This window comes from Lipotes vexillifer, unplaced genomic scaffold (assembly GCF_000442215.2).
Source record: "Lipotes vexillifer unplaced genomic scaffold, Lipotes_vexillifer_v1.1 scaffold717, whole genome shotgun sequence".
Classification (NCBI taxonomy): domain Eukaryota; kingdom Metazoa; phylum Chordata; class Mammalia; order Artiodactyla; family Lipotidae; genus Lipotes; species Lipotes vexillifer.
Window position 1 is genome coordinate 2834489 of NW_006798707.1, and position 24358 is coordinate 2858846.

The window sequence follows — 24358 nt, forward strand, 5'->3', positions numbered from 1 at the left end:
CCCGTGTCCCCTGCATCGGCAGGCGGACTCTCAACCACTGCGCCACCAGGGAAGCCCGTGAATCTCCTTTTTAAACAAAGAGATCCTTCTCCCAGCTTGAGACAGTGGAAGCTGACTGTCCTTTCATAGCTTGAGTTTATACTGTTCTTTTACTGTACCTATTTATCATATACCATGACAACTAATCATTTACCAATTATGGTAGTGACATAAATTTCCCTTTAAAATTAAACTTATTTAGGATTTGAAAAGTGGGTTGATTTGAAGAAAAGTACCATATAAATAAAGTAAAAGTAATTTAGAGATATAGCAAAAAAATCATGAAATTGGTAACTGAATGGTTGACACTTGGGAAATATTGAGCTATCTAACCTAAGCCACTCATTTTATAGACAACAGAGACTCAAGGTCACCCAAGGTCTCTCAAGGTGTTGGTGGCCCATAGGGACTATGGCTAATGAATCTTTGGCTAATGAATCTTGATCCAATGGCAAAGCTGAGACGAGAATCCAGGAATGGGTTCTTTTTTTTCTTGGTTTTAAATAAAGGGCTGCCCCGATTCAGATTTACCCAGGACCTCCTAGATAGGCCATAGTGAAAGTCGTGTAAAGATGAACCTCTGAAGAAAACTAGGCAGGAAGTGAGAGCTCTGGATTCCAGCTCAGGCTCTGTTGATGGAGGAACTGAGGCACTGTGGGCATCCCCAGCCTCTGTGGGCTTCTGGTGCCTCAGCTCTGTGATTGGAGCATTGGACCAGATGGAAACCTCCAAACGTCCTTCCTGTTCTAGAATTTTATGATTCTGGCATCTGTCCCCAAGGAAGGAGAGCCTAGAAAACGTGATCTGATTTTTAAACAACATCCCTGCTTATTGTCAGTCCCTGCAAGTGTGGCCACATCTTGACCACTCAGGTGTCAGCTAATTGTCTCGTCGGTGCCTTCACTGTCCCCTGCTTCCTCCTTTGGGCCACTTCCCTGTCTTGGGTGGCTTCACCAAAGGATGGGGAGTCGGAGGGAAGGAGGAAGAGAAGCCGTAACACAGGCTCCTGGGTGGGGATGAGGTGAGAGCAGGGGAGTCATTCCTTGACAGACTTGCTGGCCTCACCTCGAGCCACAGACAGGGCAGGATTGTGGGTGCGTCACCAGCGCGGTGGGCTTGGTCACATGACATCAAGAGCCTATCACAGGCCAGCTTGTTTATAATAATCAGATGGGCGATGGTAGGGGTAGAAACTGTCAACCAGGGGTAGGAGTTAGGTGGTCTCTGTGGCTCTCCAGGGAGTGCAGCCCAGGCCCTGGCTTCTCACCCTCGTGGCTCCCTTCTCCCTGCGTGCCCCCCTAAGGTGGGCTCGGCGCTGTGCGGGTCGCCGGTCCTCTGGGTAACAGCCGCCTGCCCCTTTCCTTCTCTGTGAGTGCAGCTCACTCCGTACCTGCGGTGCTGACTTTGGGGTCTCCTGAGTGGGAAGAAGAGGAGGAGACGGACCTTCGGGCTTTTAAGGAGCTAAAGGCCTTTCTCGAACGCGGAGCTGGGGCTGGTGGATGCCCTGCAGTGCCTGGACCGCGGCGACCGGTGAGGAAACATTCCCTGTGCCCCAGCCGCCGCCCCCCCGCCTCCCCCACTGCAGGCCCTAGTGGCTCTCCTCGTGGCCCAGGTTTCATCAGAAGGAAGCACTGTCCCCTGGAGGAGGCGTGAGGGGGAGTGCCTGTGGGTCTGGCCGCCTGAGCCTGCCCCGTGCACTGCTCTGTGGCGCACCAGAGCCAGCCCTAGAAAGTACGATCTGACTCCGTGGCGCTTTCGTGGGGGCCTGAGGAAGGTCACAGCCCTTCATTTTTCTAAGTCAAGTTCATTCTGCTCCCGTGTTCCTCCCACACACAGTCTTAGTTGCGAGCAGAGCGATGACTTGGGGTCCAGAACGTTTGCAGGAAGGCCTCCTTGCCTTCAGTCCTCACATGCAAGTGCCTTCTCTTGAAGGTCCTGGCTTTGTGTCTGGCGTAGGCCCGGGCTCTGGGGTGGGCTTCCATTCTGGGTGGGGATGGGCCACGGGCCCCGTAGAATGGCTTGCACGGGACGGTTAGGATGTCAGCCTGGGTGTTACACCAGGACACCCTGCTGCCGAGGCCATTGAATCCCTCCGCACTGCGGTGGAGGTGCTGGTGACGGGGAGGCCCTGGTCTGCAGAGGGAGGGGGCCCCTCCCATGCCCACTGCCTGTGACAGGGCCTGGACTTGCTTCTCAGGCAGATGAAGGGGAAGGGCCTGGTGAGCATCCAGCGCCTGGCGGCCTGTCACTCGGAGGTCCTCGCTGGGAGGCTGCATGACGTGTCCTTGGCTGTGGCTAGAGAGGTGAGGCCTTCTGTGTCCTGTGTACTCCGCTTGACCCCCAGCCAATCCCCCTTCCCTGGTGGTGTTGCTCAGTGTGGGTCACACAGCAGCCACGGAGGGGCCCACGGCTCCCTGCAACGTGGGCATCCCTGCCTATTTCTCAGCCCTCAGCCACTGAAGCAGGAGCTGGCCACCCATTTCTCAGATTGGAAAGCTGAGGCCTGGGGTTCCTTTATTTCTAATCTCTGGGTATTGAAACAATCAGAATCTTATGTGCCCATTTGTCACAGCCCCGCATTGTCCTCTGTACTTAGGACGCCTCAGGAGGGATGGAGTGTTCTGGGCCAGATCTCTAACTTCTGGGCAGTTGTAACATTTCCCAAATTCTTTCTCCTGTGGGGCTAGAGCTTGGCCTAGGGTGGGCTCAGAGGGGCAGTAAGGTGTATCTTATCACAAGTAGAGGCCATGACCCATGCCCTTGGGAATAGACTGTTCCACTGGGGGGCCTTGTGAAGGTCCAATTAAATAATTGTGTTTTCAAGACTAAGTGTTGCACAAATTTCAGATGATAATGACAATAATAGAATTGATAATTATGATGATAGCAACAGTAATAGTGTTTCTTTAAAACGGGACTGTTTTGCCCAGAGCAGCTGCAGGGTTTCCGTTTCTAGCCTGGCGAGGCCTAGGCCCGGGTGAGGGTGAAGTCTGCCGGAGGGCGGTGCAGGGTTCCTTCTTCATATGTGCTGGAGCCCTTGGCAGGGCCCAGCAGCCTGGCAGGGTCCCCCTCCCATCTCTCTCCAAGGTCACCAACCTCCGCCCCAAGGTGTCCCGCCTGGCCATCAGCACCCTGGGAGAACTCTTCCGTGCCTTGAAGGAGAATATGGACCAGGAGGCTGAAGAGATCGCCCGCTGCCTGCTCCAGAAGATGGGGAACACCGGCACGTTCATCCAGCGGGCGGCCAGATGGTCCCTGGGGGCCATGGTGCAGCACGTGACCCCCACCCGCTCCCTGGTGGCCCTCACCTCAGTGGGCATCTAGTATGCGGGGGCCTGTTGTCTGGGGGGTGGCGGTGGCCTGGGAAGGTGACGCAAAGGGGAGAGGCACTGGGGTGGGGGAGGAGCAGGGAGATGGCACAGGCACCTCACGTATTTTCCCGAGCGAGGAAGACCCCTGTTCCCTGGTGGGCTTCTCTCCCACCTCTCCTGGACCAGCCTGTGGGTAATGAGGGGAGCTCAGGGCAGCCCCGGGTCCCAGCTGGGAAGCGACAGGTGCTATTGTCTGCTCAACACTGGGGAGCCCGTAGTGGCTGTGGTAATGTGTCCAGAGACGGGGTGGCAGAGGCAGCCTTTGGCCTGTGCCTGAGGAGCCCCTGCCACTGTCTCAGGGGAGGGGTGCTTCCTTCTGATGAAATCTGGGCCACGAGGAGAACAAGGCACAAGACCTCCTCCATCTGGCACCGCTTGGCCTTCTGGGGTGGTGGAGGGGGCTGGCAGCTATTGGAGCCTTTCTGCAGCCAGATCTGCTTTCTCTTCATGTAAAAACCAAACACAGCAGCAAAACCAGAAGCATTTCCCAAGGCCTTTCTCCCACAGGGTGAAACAACTCTCAACCCCAGCAAGCCAGTCACGACACCCACCCTTACGCAGGGTGGCCTATCAGGTAGAACCCAGGGCGTGTTGGAGCAGCCAAGAGGCCTTTGCCTACAGGCTCCCGAGCCGTGTTGTCTGGGTTCACATCCTGGATTGTTACTAAACTTCCCCATGCCTTGGTTTCCTCATCTGTAAAAGGGGGATAATATTGGGCTGGCCAGAAAGTTCGTTTGGGTGTTGCCATAACATCGTAGGGCAACACCCGAACGAACTTTTTGGCCAACCCGATGCTAATACTGTTGTGAGGAGTAAAGGAATTGATTCAGGAAAGAGCGCTTAGAGCAGCGGCTGCCTCCACCTAACATTTATTGAATGCCCTCCATGGCTACTATTAACTCGGGAGAAATGAATTGTACTTATCTCTGGATTCCTCCCCATGCCTCCACTTCCTCACCTGCAAGATGATGACAGTAGTAGCTTACAGAGTTGAGGTGATGCTGGTTTGAAGGTGCTCAGTATGGTGCCTGGCAGGGAGGCTGTGCTCGCAGCAAATTGAGACAGCTGATGGTTGTCCGCAAGAACCAGGGGAGCCTGGTACAGGGCTGTGCATTTGAATTCCCGGGGGTCTGGCTAAAATGCTGATTCTGATTCAGGTGCTAATGGTGCTGGTCCCTGGACCAGACTGGGTAGGGAGAGCCCAGAAGCCTCCCTTTGTGTTCCATTGGGACGGACACCAGGACCAGTGTCACCTCATGGACTGTGGGCACATTGAATCCACATTGAATAGGGTGAGAAATAAAGAGGTGACATCCTGATGGGTTCCTCCTGTAAGATTTCAGGTTCTCCCTGAAATCATCCATCCATCTCCTATCCCCCCCGCCCCGTCTCAATTCAGCTCAATGAATGTGCAGGAAACTCCCACGAAGTGCTGAAGGGTCGGCACGTGCCTGGCACCAGTGGGGCATGGGGGATTCGACTGAGAGGAAGACTTGGTGCCCCCTGGAAGCCACGCGGGTACCCCTGTACTTTCCAGGGGACAAGGACACTGCCACCCCCAGGGAGCACAACTTCTGCCTGGAGGGCTCGGAAGGCAGAAGTATGTTATTCTAAGTGGAGAAAATGTGGGCAAGTGCATCATTTAGGCAAAGGCAGGACAGGAGCTCAGGAAGGAACAGGGATGGCAGGCACACAGTGCATCTGGTGACGTCACGTGTCTTCACGTGCTCAGTCCGCCCTGTCATCATCCTTAGTTCCAGTGTCAGGAAGGTCTGCTCTTTCCTTGAAGATTCCCTTTAGTCTGCTCGGGACCAAATTTGGAGCCCACTGAGGCATGAAACTTGGACGCACAACTGTAGGTCCATGTGTGCCAGGCTGGGGACCCACACACCGCATTCCTTGGCTGAGCCCTCGTCCGTGACTGTGTTTCCTTTCAGCCACCGAAACCCTTTAGTCCAGAAGTGCACTGCCGAGCACCTCTCAGTCGTCCTGGAGCAGATAGGCGCCGAGAGGCTTATCTCAGGCACCAGAGAGAGCACAGACACGCTGGTGCACAACCTGGTGAGGCTGGCCCAGGACTCCAACCAGGACACCAGGTAATGCGGGGCCAGGGCCCTGGGGATGGCTGACCTGGCCAGCCCAGGGCAGACAAGGCAACCAGCCAGCCTCAAGGGCCCAGGCCCAAGTAGCTCAGCTTCCCCGGGGCCACTCGGAAGGACAGTCGGTGGACGAAACTGTGTCCTTTCCCTGCAGCTGTCGTCCCACCTCTCCACACCGCCACAGCCGGGCCCGCTCAGGGAATGGCCACTACCCCCCGCCCCTGGTTCCCCTTTCTCACCTTCCACTCCCTCTCTAGCCATTGCAATCTTGCTCTAGTTCCTGTCCCAGCCCAGCTCCATTCTCTATAAAGCCATCCATTCATTCAATTTTTCAAGAGATATTTGATAAGCATTCTTTTCATTACTATGAATATGACTGTGAATAAGAAAAATCAGGCCCCTGCTGTCTTGGAGATTACCTCCTAGTTGGGTAATAAGCAAGTAAATAATTACGACAATTTTAGACACAGATAAGGGGTAAAACAAGATGTGGTAGAGAACTGGGTCAGGGCTACTTTAGATTGAGAGTCAGGGGAAATCTTTCTAAGGAGTGACATTTGCGTGGAGAACTGATTGGCTAGTAGGACCCAGCTCTTTGAGGGTCTGGGGTACAAGAGTCACAGCAAAGGAAGATAGTACAGAGGCTCCCGGGTGGGATAAGCTTGCTGTTTAATGAAGAGAAAGACGAGGCTTCGTGGAGCACCGTGAGTGAGGGGAGTGGCAGGCAATGCGACGGAGAGGGCAAGGCCAGGCCCAGGGGGCCTCACAGGCCCTGGTCAGGAGCTGGGATTCCCGTTTGGGTGTGACCGGAAGCACTGGAGGGTGTTTTCAGTAGGAGTGTGAGGCAGCGTTAGATGGTTTTAAGCAGGAGAGTGATAGGATCTGATTAACTGTCTTTAAAACGTGGCGTTGGGGTGCAGTTAATCACACTCCCCGATTCATGGCGTGTTATCACCATGTCTAGGGCCCCCAGCACGCTCGGTACAGCTCCAGAGGGCACGTCCACACTGCGTTCTGTGTTGTGCCTGAGGCAGTGCCTTCGTGTGGGGTGTCCGTGCAGTGCAACCCTGGAGGGATGCGATGCACGGGATGCCTCCCACCCTGCCCAGTGCACTCCCACGGTGCTGTACCTCAGTCCTCGTAAGTGGCCCCTGACAGAGCCCAGGAAGATCTCTTTGGGAATTTGCCCGGAGCGCGAGTGAGGTCAGGGCCGTGTTCACTCAGGCCGCCCAGGCATCGCCGGGAGCCCTCACGCACGTGGGGCCCCTCCGCCTCCCTCCTGAGTGCCGAGGCGAATACATCCTTACAGCATTGCAGTTTCTGGATTTCACATTTTTATCCATCTGATGGGGAAAAGTTCTAGCTCATGGCTGTTTCAGAATACTTTTTTTCCCCCTCCCTGATTACTAACAAGTTTGAGTGCTTCTTTATATGTTTGCTAGCCTTTTGATTCAAAAAAACATCTCTTTATTCTGTTACTCCTACAACATAATGTTAGGCTATGGGAAATTCGATGGAGAGGAAGAGGGCCTAGACAAAACAGAGCTTTTTTATACTTGGAGCTTGCTGTCTCTGTAGGATCCTGTTTGGGGATTTGCTGCCTCTCCATTCTACCTCTCCAGGAATCAGCCCATGAAGATAGCACAGAGATTCTCTTTATCGGACCCACTACTGTTGAACTATTCTCTATCTGTCCTCTTTCTTAGAGGGGGCAGCAAGACAATTTTGGTCTCACTACAGTATTCTCCAAAGTAATTTGTATATGCCTCAAACCCTTCCTATATCATTAAGGATCCAGGTTTTTGAAAATCAGGTCAGGAAGAGACAACCCCTCAACCCTAGTATCTATTGTTAAATCCCTTCCTTGACTCACTGACCAGTGAAAGGGCTGCATGACTAAAGTTAAAAAAAAAAAAATTGGACGTTTCAGGGGAGACTAATCGTGAAAATATTACCCTATGCACCAGATTTCATGATCCCCAAGCTTTCCTCCTGGTTTTCAAGCTGATGGGTGTTCTGATCTGGGGAAAGAATGATTAACAATTTTGGCAGCTTTCTCATTTTGTTTTATCATTTTTTAGTAAATATTCCCTTTGGTTACCTCATAAACAAAAATGATTTATTAAAAAAAACCATCTCTGACTACTTACTGGAGGATTGATAGTGGGGGAGAGGGGCCAGGATGGAGAAGGGATGCCAGGCAGATGGCTACCCTGGAGTCCCAGCAAGAGGTGCTGGAGGCTGCAGCAGGGGGAGGAGGGGTGGAGTAGGGTATATTTTGAAGGCATAGTTGATAGCAGTTGGGTGCTGAGGATTTCAAAGAGGAATCAAAGATGATGCTTAGGTTTTTAAACTGAACAACTGGGTGAATGATAGTGCCATTTACTGGCAGGAAGAATATTGTCAGGGAAGTAGAAGATTTTGGTTGGCAGGTTCTTCATTGGTGGTGGGGGGGATGGGCGTTAAGATCCAACATCTCTCCAGATCTAAACCCCTCTCCATCCCGACCCTCTCTCTCACACTGGATGACGTTGACGGCACTTCATTTTCCTTCTTGGAACCCTATGCTTCCGGCTTGCATGGTACCACATTCCCTGGTTTTCCTGGTTCCTCTGTGCCTTTCTCCCCCGCCTGCCCGCACCCCGATGCCCGTGGCTGCAGGAGTGTCTTCGTCCTCATCCCCCTCTCGCAGCCTTCTCTGAGCGGTGCCATCACTTCCTGTGGCTCCAGCCACAGCAAACTCTGATGCTTCCCCATGTCTCCCTCCGGTCCAGCCCTTCTCTGAGCATCTGTCCCATCTCTCTGATGCCCCCACAGGACCCATCACCGGGATGTCCCACTGTCATTGTCAGTGCAAACTGTCCCTAAGTGAGCTCAACGCCTTCTCTTGAAGCCTGCTTCTCTGGCTATGTTCCCTCTCTTATTAAAGTCACTATTATTTACCGAGTCGTCTAGATGCAGAATGGGGAATTTCATACTCATTTTCCCCCTCCACATTTTAATATCTTAGAATCCTAGGCATCTCACAGCTGCTGGTGGCCAGGCAGTAGTTATGACTTGGGTTTTACTATCGATACAGTTGCAAACTTGATCATTGTTGCTCATCGTATAAATGTTTGAATTACAGTTTGCATTGTAGGAACTACATTATGAGCCTTTCTTTGCTGGTTAGCCTTTTATATTTATTTAAGGAGTCACTGTGGAGAATTGTTTAATCGCGATTGTTTAATCACGTTTAAAATGTCTTAGAAATATTACACTATTATTTGGCGTTGAAACGAAGCGTTATTGTATATGAGAAAAAGCATGGAAATAGAGCGATGGGGCATAAATTCGATATTAACGCAAATATTCATCACTGAAAGAATGACCCAAATTCCACAGTTTCTTACAAAGCAACCAACAAGTACTTTACCCAACCTAAGGAAGGAAGGACACTTCCCACAAAAGCGTCACTTCTGTTTCTGAGATAGCATGTGAAAGGATGGCCTTCACACACGGGCTGTGTCACTGAAGGCAGTGGAAATCACCAGTGTCTTCTTTTTCTGTTTTTCCTTAGTGGAAAATAAATTGATGGTGCATTTTACAATCAGTGGACTTTTAGGTTGAGTGAAGTATGATAATTCCAGATGCTTTGGGCTTCCCCTCCAATCACCTACCAAGTCCTGCAATATCATCTTCTTTAGCAGCTCTTGAATCTGACAGTCCCTACTTACCCCTACCCTCCTGCCTATGTCAGTCCTTCATCATCTTTTGCCTGGACTATTATAATGGCCTCCTAACAGGTCTCCCGGCCCCGACCCTTGTCCCCAAAGATCCATCCTCCACAGTGCTGCCTGAGACATTTTGACTTCAGTGCAAATCTGATCATTTCTCAGCTTCCCATTGCCTGCAGCCTAAAGCCCAACTCCTTCACGTCTCCCTAAATTGAGTCCTATCTTCTTCTCTAGCCTATTCTCTCCCTGAGTCCAGTCCCTGCCCACTATCCTCCAACCACACACCTGTAGACCTATCAGACTGTCTTACGGACGCTGGGATGTCTCCCTCCTCCACTTACTCCTTAATCCCATCCCACTTGTGAACTCCTACTCATCTTTTGAGTCCCAACCCAAGGTCACCTCTTCAGTGAAGCCCTCCTTGATGCCCTCCCCCCTTGCCCACAACTGTTTATCAGATAGAGTTGACCACTCCCCCCTATACTGCCCCACTGCACACTTCCTCAGACTTCTAAATGTCTCATGCCAGAAAAATGTTAATACACTTTGGTATAGTCATCTGACAGAATATTATTTAGCCATTGAAGAGGATGACGTGGGAAGATGATTAATGGTAAAGTGAAAAAAGCTGGGTAAATATTGCGTATATATTCTGATATCAATGAAAAAATATATATATATGCTTAGAAAAAAGACTATAAGAAAATATGTACAAATTTAAGTGGTTTTCTCTTGGTAATGAGATTATGATTGTTTATTCTTTCATGAATCTAGTTCTTAACTGGGTGGGGATTACTGTCATAATTAGAAAAAGTATTAAAAATTCTCTTACTTTAATTAGAAAAATTATATAAAGCAAATTTATATTGCATTTCTGTGGTTGTTTTTCATCCTGCTCTTTCTCCAATGGCAGGTTTTATGGCCGGAAGATGGTGAATATCTTAATGTCAAACACAAGGTTTGATGCATTTCTGAAGCAGTCCCTCCCATCCCACGACTTGCAGAAGGTCATGACAGCTATTAAACAGTGGCTGAGTCAGCAGGCAGTGAGGTGTGAGCTGGTCTGGGGCGGGAATCAGAGCTGAGCCCGGCAGCCCGCAGCCCTCACGCTGGTCAGGGGAGGGGGGCATGCACTCCAGAGGCTTTAATTTCATCCACGACTCCTGACGGGTGGAATTTCCTTCCTGGTGCTCAGACCTGCTTCTGCCTCTCACTGCCTGTGTCTCTTGAGCCTCCCGGGGCCTCTTTGCCTCCATCTTTTAAGTGGGGATCTTGATCCGTGACCCGATTACCAGTGCTCTGGAAGACTCCCCTGTGCCCTCCCAGGTGGAACAGGTTATTCCTCTTGTTTTGGTCTAGACTGGAGTGTCTGTCCATTCCCCACAGGGCCACCCGTTTTGGTTCATGTTCTGTGTGTATTTTTCAAGGGAGTAGAAGATGGTGATGAACTTCCATCTGCCAAAGGCCGCAAGGTGTCGAGGAGTCTGGTGGTGTGTGAGAATGGGCTGCCCGGCGAGGATGGGTACAGTAGCTCTTGTCTCCCTGGGGCTCCCCATCCAAGACTGTTGATGGAGATGTTCTGCTTGGCCCGGGCCCGCCGTGGTGGCCCTGGGGGGAGGGGTGTGCATCTGGGCTGTGACTGAGACCTAGTTGGGTCAGCAGGACTCATGGGTAAATTTACGGGAAGGGTTCCCTCACCCAGATCTTGGGGAGAGCAAATGCTGGGCTCAGGACCATCTGCTGGTAGAGATGGGCTCCTGCAGTCTTGGCCGTGCAGGTGCAGTTTAAGTGGGATGGATTGTTGGTCAGCCTATTTGTGTGAGCTCAGAGTTCCTCCATTCACTTAGAGCAGCAGGGCCTTTCCCCATCAGAGTGGCCAGCCTGGGACTAATTTAGAGGCAGAGGTGGAATCAAGGCGGATGAGAAGGAATGGGACAAGGGGCTAGAGGGTGGGCATTAGGAGGGGTTAGAAATCCAACAGGAATCTGACAGTCACTCCTGTGCCTAAAACTTAAGGTCCTTCTGCGATGCCCTGGGAGGAACACGTGTAGACTCCTAAGTTGGGCCCCCAGGGAAGCCCCCTGCCCACCTCTTCTCCCTGCTCTCTCTCCCACGCATGCTCTCTCAGCTCATGTTCCCTGCGTTCTCTCTCACTCCTGTGCCTTTCCCTATGCTGTGCCATCTGTACCGGAACATGCCTATTTATCCTACAAGATGTGGCTCACCTGTCACCTTCTCCCAGAAGCTCTCTCTGACTCTCTGCCCTCATGTCCTCCGGTTGGGTCGGTTGCCCCCCTCCTTCAGTCCTCTGTCTCCCATTGGTCTGTGAGCTCCTGAGGGCAAAGTCCACATCTCTCATCTCATTATTCTCGGTGTCCGGCACTTCTCTTGGAACTCAGTAGGCAAAGAGTGTGGAATGTAGGGATGAATGTCAGAATGATGTTGGGCTCTACTGGGTGGGACCCAGGTGTAGGGCATGAGCTCAGAGACTCTGGTCTGAGTTGGTGGTGGGCTGTTCGAGTTCTGTATGAAGAGGCTCCCATGCTGGCTGAAACAGGCCAGGGGAAATGATGGGCATGTGATCCCAATGTAAGACAACAGGGCTTCTTAACATTTCCCTAGTTCCAGAGGAGTGTAAGCAGAGCCTAGGCAGCCAGGGCTCAGGATACAGTCTCCTGATAAGACCTTCACCCACTCTTAGGTTAAATTGTGCCAGTCATCCTTCCATGGATTTCCACCCCCTCAGTCCAAGCTCCCTCACCCCATTCTTTTTTTCTTTTTTAAAATTTATTTATTTATTCATTTATTTAATTTCTGCGGCATTGGGTCTTCACTGCTGCACGCGGGCTTTCTCTAGTTGCGGAGAGCGGGGGCTACTCTTCGTTGCGGGGCGCAGGCTTCTCATTGTGGTGGCTCCTCTTGTTTCAGAGCACAGGCTCTAGGCGTGCGGGCTTCAGTAGTTGTGGCTCACAGGATCTAGAGCGCATGCTCAGTAGTTGTGGTGCACGGGCTTGGTTGCTCTGCGGCATGTGGGATCTTCCTGGACCAGGGCTCGAACCCGTGTCCCCTGCATTGGCAGGTGGATTCTTAACCACTGTGCCACCAGGGAAGTCCCCCTCACCCCATTCTTAACGTAGCTTCTGAAAAGAGGAAAAAAAGGCAGGAAGGGAGAGCCCTGCCGCCTGATAAGGGGGTAGAGCTCTAGGCAACTGAACTGGTGCCCCCTGAGGAAAAAGCATTTCCAGAGTTCCCAAGGCCTGTGTCCCCAAGCGGCAGGTGGAGGGGAAGCTGAGATGGACTACGTTGCAAGTGAAACTCTTGTTTCAGCCCCACCTGTCTTTGGGGCTCGTGCATGGGACAGGAGATGTGTCTACCCCCTGGGGCTGCCCAGGTCAGACGCTCCTTCCACGTAGGCTCAGCTCCAGTGGCCCACGGCTGGCAGGGCTGCGCTCCTCCACGCGGGGTGGCTCGGAGATGGCGGAGCAGCTGCGGGAGCTGACACGGCTGCTGGAGGCCGAGGAGTACCAGTCTCGGATGGAAGGCGTGGGGCGGCTCCTTGAGCACTGCAAGGCCAAGCCAGAGCTCATCACCGCCAACCTGGTCTGGGTGAGTGCTGCTCTGTCTCTGGCCTGTCTTTCCCTGGTGGGTGCAACTTTGGAAAACTCGGGACATGGTTGGACATTGCGCCAGACATCACTTCAGGGTAAAGGGAGCCTGACAAGCACTTGCTATCCAATTGCCACGGTAATGCCATAAGACTATCCGGAAGTGGCCAATTGGGCAAGGGCATCGCCTCCTGCTGGGTGCGCTGGGACCACTCAGAGATGTCCTGGGTGTCTTTCATCCTCCCAGCAGTTTTACAGGGAGGAGGGCAGAGGTGCAGGATGCTGCAGCAAAGGGCGACTCCTGATCCAGCTACGCATGTGAGGTTTTGGGGGCAGAACATGTGGCTCGGAGTAAGCACAGCCTTTCAAAGGCTGGAAGTAAGGGCAGATGCCTGCTAGTTCTGGAAGTGAGACTGCTGACACTCTACATAGAAGAGTAGTTAAGACACAGGCTTCAAGTTCCTTACTAGCTGTGTGATCTGGGCAAGTCATTTAACCTTTGTCAGACTCAGTTTTTGTTTTGGTGGGTTTTTTTTTTGTTTTTTGTTTTTTTTTTTGCGGTACGTGGGCCTCTCACTGTTGTGGCCTCTCCCGCTGCGGAGCACAGGCTCCGGACGCGCAGGCTCAGCGGCCATGGCTCACGGGCCCAGCCGCTCCGCGGCATGTGGGATCCTCCCGGACCGGGGCATGAACCCGTGTCCCCTGCATCGGCAGGCGGACTTCCAACCACTGCGCCACCAGGGAAGCCCGGTTTTTTTGTTTTTTTAATGGTAAACTGAGGACGAGAACACGTGCCTCATGGGTCGTTAAGATCACTCCATGAGCGAGTGCAGAGTACCTAACGAGATGCTCTACACCCTACACCCTACACCCTTTGCACTCATCAAGTTCTCAGTGTACAGTCGTTTCCCCTCTTGTCCTCCTCCCCTTTGAGAGGTGAGCTCTTCTTAATCACTGGGAATGTTCTGGCACAGGCTGGATGGCCCCTGTCAGGGATGCAGGAGGAGTACCCTCCGAGGGCAGTTAGTCGGGCTGTGGGACTCCTGCCCAGACTGGTTCCCATGGGCTCTTGGTTTCTGTTCCCTCAACAGGTCTTTGATGCTTTCACCCCAAGGCTTCAGGATTCCAACAAGAAAGTGAACCAGTGGGCGCTGGAGTCCCTCTCTAGAATGATGCCCCTCCTGAGAGAGAGCTTACAGCCCGTGCTGCTCTCTATCATCATTGCTGTAGCAGACAACCTCAACTCCAAGAACTCAGGAATTTACACTGCTGCAACGACAGCGCTGGATGTAATGATGGATGGTCTGGGTGAGCCTGCCCACAGCCCCTGCTTGGCTCTGGTAGGCAGCTGGCTCCCTCCCTTGTCTCTCTGTAGGGTTAGGGTTGGACATTCCCACCTTCCCTGCTTGGGAATCAGCAGAGCAGTGAAAGGCATTGATTGGCTCTCAGGCCAAATATTTCCCCAGAGGTTGTGTAGGGCAGGGGTGGGCAGCCCGGGGCCTCCCAGGTTCTTGGTTGGCAGGCTTTTCCATGGGACGTCCACCTGTTAGAAGTGGAGATGTGGAGAATATCTAGTCTTGCCTCCTTGTGGTACAGGTGATGGAAATGACTCACCCCAGGTCACACAGCACCACAGTGAGTGAGCCAACAGGACACTGATGGGAAAGCAGATCGTGATTGCCAAGAAGGAGTTAGGAGGAGTTGTCAGATTTTTTCAGTTGTAGAGATGGTAGCAGGGGATGTGGCTTGTATGGGGACCAGGCAGGATGCTAGTGAGACAGTGGGGCAAGTCTGTTGGAGAGGACAAAGGTGGCCACCCTGGTTGTCTGACATGGGAGTCAAGCTGGGACCCATTGGCTTTTTGAGCATGGAATGAATGAGGGTTGCCTTTTAGGAAGACTGGGGCCAGGGCTTGGGGTGGGAGGGATTTGGGGTGAGGGGTGGAGAGTGAGGGTGGAGTGGAGGCTTGGGGGAGGAATGAAAAGAACAAAAAGGCGGGAGCTATGGGAGAGACATCAGGAAAGGCAGGAGCTCCTCTGTTCCTTAGGTGCTTTGCAGTAGCACATCTTGGTTCCTGAACGTTAGGTGGAAATCTTGGTGCATCTGTTGATACTTCTGTTATTCATTCCTTTCGTAGATGATTGGACGGTGATATTTGGTGTGTCTAGTACACAGACTGAAGTGCAAGTTTGAAACCTCCGGTGTGTGAGAACGTAGTACATGATAGACGTATGTCCAGACCAGTAGAACCACGAGTTTTCACAACCTAACCTTGCCTTGCTGTGAGGAAATGTATGATCTCTGTTGGCCTTGTTGCCATATGTCCCGATGAACACGGAGCAATGTCCTGCCTCTAGGATGCGCCGAGCATCCCCATGGTGCGGCTGGAAACACTGCCTGGCGCACCCACCCCTCCTCCCCATACTGCACCCTGGCCTGAGTGCAGCTCCCTGGGGCTGGGACAGCAGCTGTGTCCTTGGCTGGAGCCTCCAGGAGACGTTTCAGTTACAAATCAAAGGTCTGGTCAGGCCCTTCTCCGCCTCTCGAGATCATAAATATTGTCAATTTCCTCTCTCCATCTCAGAGGGAATTTATGATTTGCTGAGTGTGTTGCTGTAGAACAAACAAAATAAATCCAGCTCTAAATTACGGCTTGTTCTCAGCACAGCTCTGGGTAGGCGAGATTGCTGTCGCCAACAACCAAGGCTCTTGGTAAATCACCGCGGGCCCTATATTTACTGGGAAAACCTGCATCAAGCAAAATAGGCTTTAGCTATGTGAAGAGGCTAAGCACCCTTGTCTGGCGAGAGGAGCTTTTAACGCTTCCCCCTCCAGGTGTTTTAGTTTCCCCTTTTTGCCTTTGAGTCGGCCTCCTTCTGCATGCTGGGGGCTTGGAACTTTGGGCTGCAGAATCTGGTGTCTCACACTGTCGCAAGACTCGGATCCCCTCTACGTGGGGCCCTGCTGTTTCCATTTGGGCTGGACACCCTGGAAAGGGGGCCTGGGGATGGCCTGCTTCTGTGATTTGACCACCCCTTGAGGCAGGTTGCAGCAACCAGGGAGATGCCTATACTCCTCCTTTCCTCCTGGGACAGGGTCTCCTTGGGGATGGCTGACGATGCTCCTTCTGGCCCATCAGCTGGAGGATTTGGTGCGGGGAGAATGGAGGCAAGTGAGAGGGTCACTGCCCTTCTCTCTAATTCTTAGGTCAGCGCTAGGCTGGAATGGAATGCGGTCAAAGGGATGGATGGAGCCCACTAACCCCCTGGCACAAGGCTCCAGAGTGTCAAGTCCAGGGTGTTGGCTCCAGGTCATTTGAGCAGGCGTGGTCAAGGGCTTTGCTGTGAGCCATACTCTCTCAACCCAATCAGCAACGTTGCTTTTGGAAGTGTTCTTAACTGTGACGTAATGAGCCAGCTTCTAAATCCGTGAAGGTCAGAACTGGAGGGATTAAGTTGCCAATGAGAATTTATCACTGGCAGGGAGTACCAGGGGTGGAATCAAGCTCTCCCAGGGAATGGTTCTCTTCTGCCTGGAATGGTCTAGGCCTGGCCTGCAGAGGGAAAAATGGATGCAAGTAATGAAATTTCCCACTGTCCCAGGGGATTAGGTGGTGGACACAGTCTGGGGTGGGTGTGACAGGAGAGAAGGGTGTACATCTTCCTTCCCATATCACCCAGGCTGAGCCCGGGCAGCTCTAGTCGACCTTTAGCACCCAGAGGCCCCTCCTGGAAGTGGCGTGGAGCCCTTCGAGCAGCCGGAGCTTTCTCCCAAGCCGGATTCTTCGTGCCCCAGGAGGGATTCTGGGCTCCAGGCTGGAGAGGAGCTGTGAAGTGCTGTGAAATAAATGTGTGGAAAGTCACAGCATGTTACTGTTTGTTTCCTGCTCAACGGGGGCCAAGGAGGTAAAGAATACAGGTGAGGCAGGCCGTCTTCTGGCACAAAGTCCAGATCGCACAGCCAAACTGGGAGGTTGGTCTTTTTAGGTGACCTCTTGATTCTGGAATTGGGTGACAAAATCCACGCATCAGCCACCACATCTCTCCCAGTCCCTTCCTTTTCCCTAGGGTGAGTGGGGCGGTGATGTGCTGGTTGACAGAACAGGTGGGATTTCTGCCCATGTCTCCTTTTGGGGGACAGTAAAAAAGGAGAGACGTTGGGAGCCTTGTTCCCTAACCTCTGCCCTTTGTCACTGCCTGCCTTAAGGCCTCTCTGGGGCTGAGCCTGGAGTGGCACCCTTTCTGCTCCTCACCAAGACCCTCTGATTTCAGGGGAGTTGTTCCAGGGATCAAGGCAGTTCCTCAGCAGACTGGTTGGTTCTGTCTTTGGGCTCTGTTACTGGGTTAGTTACAGAAGAAACTTCACTAATTAAAGCATCAGGCAGCTGACAGCTCACCGCACTCCTGGTTAGACTGAACGCCAGAAAAAGTTCTCTTAATGTAGTGCAGCCCCTGGCCAGTGCTGGAGGGAGCAGATAAACTCAGAAATGGGCAGCTTGAGATCTACAATACTTCTGCTCCTTTGCTCTGACTTTATTTAGTTTTTTATTTTTTATTTTTTAAAATAAATTTACTTATTTATTTATTTTTGGCTGCATTGGGTCTTCGTTGCTGCGCGTGGGCTTCCTCTGGTTGCGGTAAGGAGGGGGCTACACTTCGTTGCGGTGTCGGCCTTCTCATTGCGGTGGTTTCTCTTTGTTGCGGAGCACGGGCTCTAGGCGCGCGGGCTTCAGTAGTTGTGGCACGCGGGCTCAGTAGTTGTGGCCCATGGGCTCTAGAGTGCAGGCTCAGTAGTTGTGGTGTACGGGCTTAGTTGCTCCGTGGAGTGTGGGATCTTCCTGGACCAGAGCTTGAACCCGTGTCCCCTGCATTGGCAGGCGGATTCTTAACCACTGCGCCACCAGGGAAGCCCCTGTAAATACAATTTTCACTTTGCTCCTTTCATTTAATACCACCCAGTTTCCCATGCTGTTATGTAGTCTTTCTAGTTAACTTAAATATATTAATATAAACTTTATTTTCCTCCACTGTAAAAGTCATAATTATTAATTATTGAGAAAGTGAAAAATGTGAAGCCTTTGGAAGGAAAAAAACTTACAGTCCCAACTCCTCAAAGAAACCATTATTAACATTTAGCATTTTTTATGTTAGGTATTTTTTTCTGTGCATCTTTGTGTATGGTGTCATGATAACATTACACATTTAAATTTGCATCCTTCTTTAGAAAAAGCAGAGCATGAGCATTATATATAATTACACACTTGAGTCACTTTTAACAGTTCCGTCATGTGCTATGGCATAGCCTGTATTTTTCTGTTTCAGTGGATCTTTCCCAGTTTTCCTGCAATGAACAGACCTAGCTTTCCTGGCCACGGAGAATTTGGCTGTGTGACATATTATAACTTACTGAGTCTTGTGCTTATTGTTGGGAGCCCGGTTTGACTGCAGTGTCTTTGCTGCCACTGTCCATGTAGCATGCTGCCTATGTTTTCTTAAAAGTTTTTCTCTGGCTTCCCGGTAGCCTGGGGATGATGTGGCTCAGTGACCTTGAGGTTTGGCTGAATAGAACAGGTGAGAGGCCTGCTAGACCTCAGCCCCACTGTGGGGAGGGGAGGCTAGGTCCAGGGAGGCCAAGGTGTCTGGCTTGCCAGCCCGTGGCTATTTTCTCTATATTGAAGGGCTTTGCTTGTCCCTTTGCTTGGGCAGCACCAAAGCCAGTGTGGCTTCCTTGTGGTGTGGAAGAGAAGCCTATGAAAACCCTGGGCTAGGCTAACAGAGCAGGATTTTTAAGTTTTTGAAAGTTAGATTCCAGCCTCTTAATTGGATGCCCTACCATGAAGGTTGCTGGGCTTTCAGAGTATTTTAGGTAATAATAGTAATAGTAGCCACAATAACTGATACTTGCATAGTAATTATCTGCTCAAGGCACTATCCTAAGCAGTTCTATAAGGAAGGTACTAGTATTATCCCTGTTTTACAGATGGGTAAACTGTGGTTTAGAGAGGGTAAGTGACTTGTCCAATGTCACACAGTAAAACATGGAAGATCCAGGCGATCTGGACCGAGTCCACCCCCTTAGACACCGTCTCATTAAACGTGGGTATGACCTGAAAGGTAAGCCATCACTATGCAAGTAGTCAGAGGCAGAGAGGCAGCTACTCGGGGTGGTGTCTGGGGTTTATAGACCAGTTTGGGCCAACTTAGTGTCTCTGCTTCACATTGCCTTGTTCGCCATAAGCATTTATTGGGCACCTGTTGTGTGCCGGGCACCATGGGAGCATGGGCTGGCACAGATGTCTGCTGGATGTGCATTTTCAAGTATTCCCCAGGTTCTTCACTTCTCTCAGGTTCTGGGAGGCCATGCCAGTGGCCAGGAGAGGGGAGGTCTAGCGGCGCCCAGAGAATGTCCTGGACTGAGTGTTGATGGGGGAGAGCAAGGAGGGAGAAGTCCTTGTTCTCAGAGGTGAGCTCATGGCTGATGATGGGGGTGGGACAAACAGAAGCACCTGGAAACAATAATGCAGGTGATGTTGATATAGAAATCTCTTCTTACACATTTACAGGTTTACCAGGACACCCTGAGACCACTTCTCGCTAACTGAAATATTCTAGAGTCTGGCCTCTCTTTTATCTCCCAGAACAAATTATTTGAAAGACTCTGGACTTATGGATGGAGCTTTTGCAAGCTGCAGAGATGTACATGATGTACACGTGTACATTTTCTGCTCTATATTTCTTATGGGTCTCAGCAGGAGAGCAAGGGAAGTAGGAGTTAGCTCTTAACTAGAATGGTTTCCTGATGGGAAAAACAAAGCTTTGCTTGTACATCTCTGGGGATGCTGGGGTATGGAAGGAGCTCAGAGAAGGTGGAACCTGCCTGGAAAGACTTCCTTAGGCAGGTTGCTAATCTCTGTCCCCTGCAAAGAGAAATCTGGTCTTGAGATGGTCAGCGGCTGGAAGTCCAGGACACGCTTGCTGGGGCTGCTGTGGTAACGCACCTCGCCTCCCAGACAGGCACAGGAAGGCCCACAGCCGCATCCCTGAGGAATATGCATTTTGCTGCTTGCCCACCTCCCATGGAATTCTGCTGCGCCTGCTGTGGTTGCAGTTGTTGGGAGCTGGGGATGCTGGGTGCCTCCAGGGGTCATGGAGAGGAAATACAGGGGTAAAAGGAGATGGGTCCTGCCTTGTTGATTTTCTAGGTTTAGCGTCCCTTTCTTAGGTGAAGAGTCACTTTCCTCACCTTGCTCGTCCGTCGTTTGTGAGGGATACAGGACTTCAAGCTTAATAGTTTGGGAAACCAGGAGACGCCAGCTGGAACGGGGGAGAAGGAGCAGCTTCTAAATTCAGTAGCTGTGGGATCCGGCTCGAGCTGACTTTAGAAATAACAATCAAAGAACGTCAGAGAGGGCTTCCCTGGTGGCGCAGTGGTTGGGAGTCCGCCTGCCGATGCAGGGGACGCGGGTTCGTGCCTCGGTCTGGGAGGATCCCACGTGCCGCAGAGCGGCTGGGCCCGTGAGCCATGGCCGCTGAGCCTGCGCGTCCGGAGCCTGTGCTCCGCAACGGGAGAGGCCACAGCAGTGAGAGGCCCGCGGACCGCAAAAGAAAAAAAAAAAAAGAACGTCAGAGAGCCTCTTTATCCCCAAACATCCCCCAGCCCATTTGCTGGGGTTTCACCATTAGTGGTTCATCTCTAATAAACACTCCTCGGGGCTACAGCCTTCACCCATGGGTGTGGCTGGGTAGCAGGAGAGCTGGGCTCCTGGGGCAGTGTGGCTGGAGTGCTTGCTGTGGAGGTGCTGGGAGGTTATAAGTAAACTACTGAGAGATCATATGCGCTTCCCCCACCCCTAACCTGCACATTCCCTCCTCTGACCCTACCAGAGCCAGCCAGGGGCCTCCGCTCCTGACAGGGTGACCAGCCATCCGGGTTTACCAGGGATGTGGGGCTTTCGGTGCTAAAATGGGGAGGGTCCTGGGCAGACTGAGACGTGTTGGTCACCGTAGCTCCAGAACCCCAGGCTCTTGCTTACATGAGCATGGAGCCTCCCACCGCGTTAGAGTTCACGTTCAAGTGTCTGTCTCCTCCGCCAAGGAGTCTCTTGAGGGGAAAGAGGAGCAGAAAGACCAGGTCTTATTTAGATCTCAGCTCCATGCCTATTATTTGGAGGGTATCAGTAAATGTTCAACGTGGAAATAACCGACCATCTGGTAGTGGGTACATTCTGTTGGTTAGAGCCCAAGTTCAGGCTTTGAGGAGAGCCGTGATTTCTGAATTCCGATCCTAGCCCTTTACTGACCTTTGGTATAATCGTGGCTCAGTGCCTCAGTTTCCCCTAAAACTGTATCTCTATATCCACATCTATATCTATTCATCCATCTATCTCTATATATCATTCACCTATCTGTTATCTATCATCTACAGCTATCATATATAATAATTCATCTATCATCTACCTATTATCTATATCTATCACCTACTTGTCTGTCTACCTACCTCTCGATTACTTAGCTATTTCTATCTCATCTATCAATCATGCACCTGTCATCAATCATCTGTATCTACCTATTGATCGGTCTATCGATCTACCTACCTCCTTTGCCCCAAAGCTCACAGCAGTTTTGAGGAAGCACAGACAATATGAACCGGATCTATGGGAGTAAATGGGGCCTGTGATAGTGCAACTACCACTGTTCCCCAAACACCCCATGTACATTCACTTTTTAAAGTGGCCCCATTATAACCTGGAAAAATTAATTCAGCTTCCCAAAGCGGCTCTTCCCTATGTAGGTGCTGCGGGTTCCTAGCCCGGAACAGTTGGTGCCTTTGCTCGGGCCACAGCATTATGACCACTGACATTCTCCGTCTCTTCCAGACAACCTTGGCCTCCTACGAGCATTTGCTAGGCGGGTGCGTTTCCTGAGTGTTCACGCAGTGCTTGATGTCACAGAACGTCTGTCCGGTGAGCATCCAGCCTCCCAGCCCATCTCTGTTCTTCTGCTCTCCTGGCATGTAGTTGAACCACCTACTTATCTTAGACCAAAAATCATCAAATAATCCCCACAGACCATTTTAAAAAGTTGATAATCTGCTTTAAAAAATAATTCCCACATTGCCAGAGACAATCTTTTGTTTTTGGTCAAAATGAGGCAGGTCTGTACATAGCCAAAAAGTTTTAAAGAAACTATTATGCATTTCTTCCTCTTTGCAGATGGGGCTTCCACTAGCCCCACAGGGTACCTTTGTGTGAATCAGAAAAATCCACCTCTCTGGGTCAACACCACCTCATGGGTACCTGGCTGGGTCAGCAGCAGCTCTGTCGCTCTGACCTTGGGCAGGTTACTGAACTTGACAAAAGCCTCCTCCCCCATACTAGGAGGGTCCCATCTAGGAAGGAGGCAGAAGAACCCAATCTGTTCTCTAGACTCCCAAGGGCCCCCTTAAGATCCACATGGATCATGCCACCCCCCAGCTTACATCCTTGTGTGGCTCCCAAGCAGTCTCCAGGATGGTGTCCAGGGTCCCCAGAGTGGCCCACAGGTCACTGCCTGGCCTTCTAGGCTCTGCCCCTTTTATTCACCCCCAGTGATATGCACTGGGTCATTTAATCCTCATAACAACCCCACAAGGAGGGTGTGGGTTCCATGGTTGTCCCTTTTGTAGAAATAAGAAACATGGAGCTAAGGAAGGTTAAGTGCCTAAGGTCCCTTGACTAGTAATCCAGGATTTGTCTCCGGGAGCTGGGCTGCAGAGCCAAGCCCTCAACCTCTGTACGGTGCTGCCGTTCCTTGGGTGGCCCCTGCCTTGGCCTCCTGGGCGCCAGCACGTTGCAGGGGCAGACCTCCCATCCTCTCCCTGTTGCCTGCCCATGGGCAAAGCCCTTCTCACTCTCCTTCCTCCACCGGGGCGGTGCCCGCTTGGTCTGGCATCGCCTCCTCTGTCTCCCTTCTCCCTGGCCCTCCGGCCTGAGTTTCGCGTGCCAGCCTCAGTCGCTGGCCCAGCCAGGGCCTCCCAGCATTGAGCTCTCTGGGGGTGCTCGGTGCATGTCGCCTGCCCAAGGGCGTCATTCCCGCTCCTCCGCCGCCCCACCTCTTGCTCCCGGCCTTGCCTCTGCACCCTGGTTCAGTCCTCCCCGTGTCCCTGGAGTGGCCCCTTACTTCTGGTCCAGGTGCCAGACCTGCTCCAAGCAGATGGCGCGAGTGAGGCCATCTGATGGGGGCTACGATGCAGCTGCAGTGCCAGGCTGTGGGTGCCTTGGGGTGAGAATGGGGTCACATAACTGAGACCACCTTGGGTATCAGACAAGGAACTCTTTTCTGTTACTCGAAATCAGCATTCTCTGATTACCTGTCCTTGTACAGGTAATTTATGGGCCCCAGAGGCGAGTGGGTATCCACTTACTGTAAATATTACCCTTCTATTTCCAAGAGATCTCAAAAACAAGAGTTTCTACATAGTTCTATTAACTCTGTGTCAGCCAGGAACAGGGAAGAAAATTTCAATTGACGCAAGGCGTGGACTCATAATAGCACAGCTTAACGCAGGAGTAAATCTTTTGCTAATTACTTCAGCTGCCTTTTAAGCTCGATTTTAATGAGGTTTTCCTCGTGATGCCCTCCTACCAGCTCCCGGGCCACCCGCTCCCCGCAGGCAGGTGAATGTGGTCTAAGGGTGGACGTGAGCTTCCTGGGGCCGGGGTGTAGATGCCTCACTGCGGGAGGAGGGTCCAGGGGTGAGGCGCCAGGAAGGAGGGGTGGGGGAGGTGTGGCAGGTTAGGGGCAGGTGAACCCCTCACCATTTGGTGGGGTCAGGGGAGCCCTGCCTGGGCTTGGCAGTTTTCACCTCCATTTGCAGGAGAGATTCAGTGGAGGCTTAGGAAACCTTTGAGTTAGAGTTGTTCAGTACAGGTGGCTAATCGGATGATTAGTTTTCTTTCTGTTCCCTCTGGCTGCCCCCCTTCCACCTCCCCTTGCCCCTCCCACCCTCCCACCACCCTTGGGGCTGACCAGGTGGCTTTAGGGTTAACTGTGCCCTCCCTTCTTAGCCTGTTTCCAGCACAGGTAACATAACTCTCACCTCTTGGCCCCATTTTAGGAAGTTGGTGCAGCTGGCGTGGCTCACTGGGTGCAGTCCTGCCTTCCCAGGAATGAGGACCGCCTTGACTTTGGAGGGCTCTGTGTCGCCGGGAGCCCCCCGGGAGGCCCCCAGTGTGGGGTGCAGGAATCTTGAGGGTATGGCCAGAGAGTCAAGGTACACATTTCATGGGAGATGGCACAGTGAGAGAGTCAGGCTGAGCTGAGGGGGGCCCGGGCCATCCTCTCCGGTTCCCCACTGTCCCAGGCTGGCTCTGAAATCAGAGGGACCCTACAGGGCTCCCGCTGCAAAATATCCTGGTGGGTTGGATGAAGTTAAGTTGATGAAGGAAGAACAAATTGGGGGTTTCTCTAAAAATAAAACAAAACTCCAGACCAGCCTCTAAAACGTGGAACTCTAAGAGGTTTGGGGCAGCAAGAGGTGGGAAGAGCGTG

General features: G+C 52.0%; 1 protein-coding gene across 1 annotated transcript in view; it reads left to right on the plus strand.

Annotated features, from left to right (window-relative positions):
- TOGARAM2 (TOG array regulator of axonemal microtubules 2) overlaps positions 1 to 24358 on the plus strand; it is a 59572-nt gene that overhangs the window by 33460 nt on the left and 1754 nt on the right. Inside the window, 10 exon segments of the mRNA XM_007470894.1 lie at positions 1418 to 1503; positions 1505 to 1569; positions 2237 to 2342; positions 3127 to 3362; positions 5348 to 5506; positions 10139 to 10260; positions 10657 to 10747; positions 12639 to 12831; positions 13922 to 14138; positions 21706 to 21792. Coding sequence (XP_007470956.1) covers positions 1418 to 1503; positions 1505 to 1569; positions 2237 to 2342; positions 3127 to 3362; positions 5348 to 5506; positions 10139 to 10260; positions 10657 to 10747; positions 12639 to 12831; positions 13922 to 14138; positions 21706 to 21792 — 1362 coding nt within the window.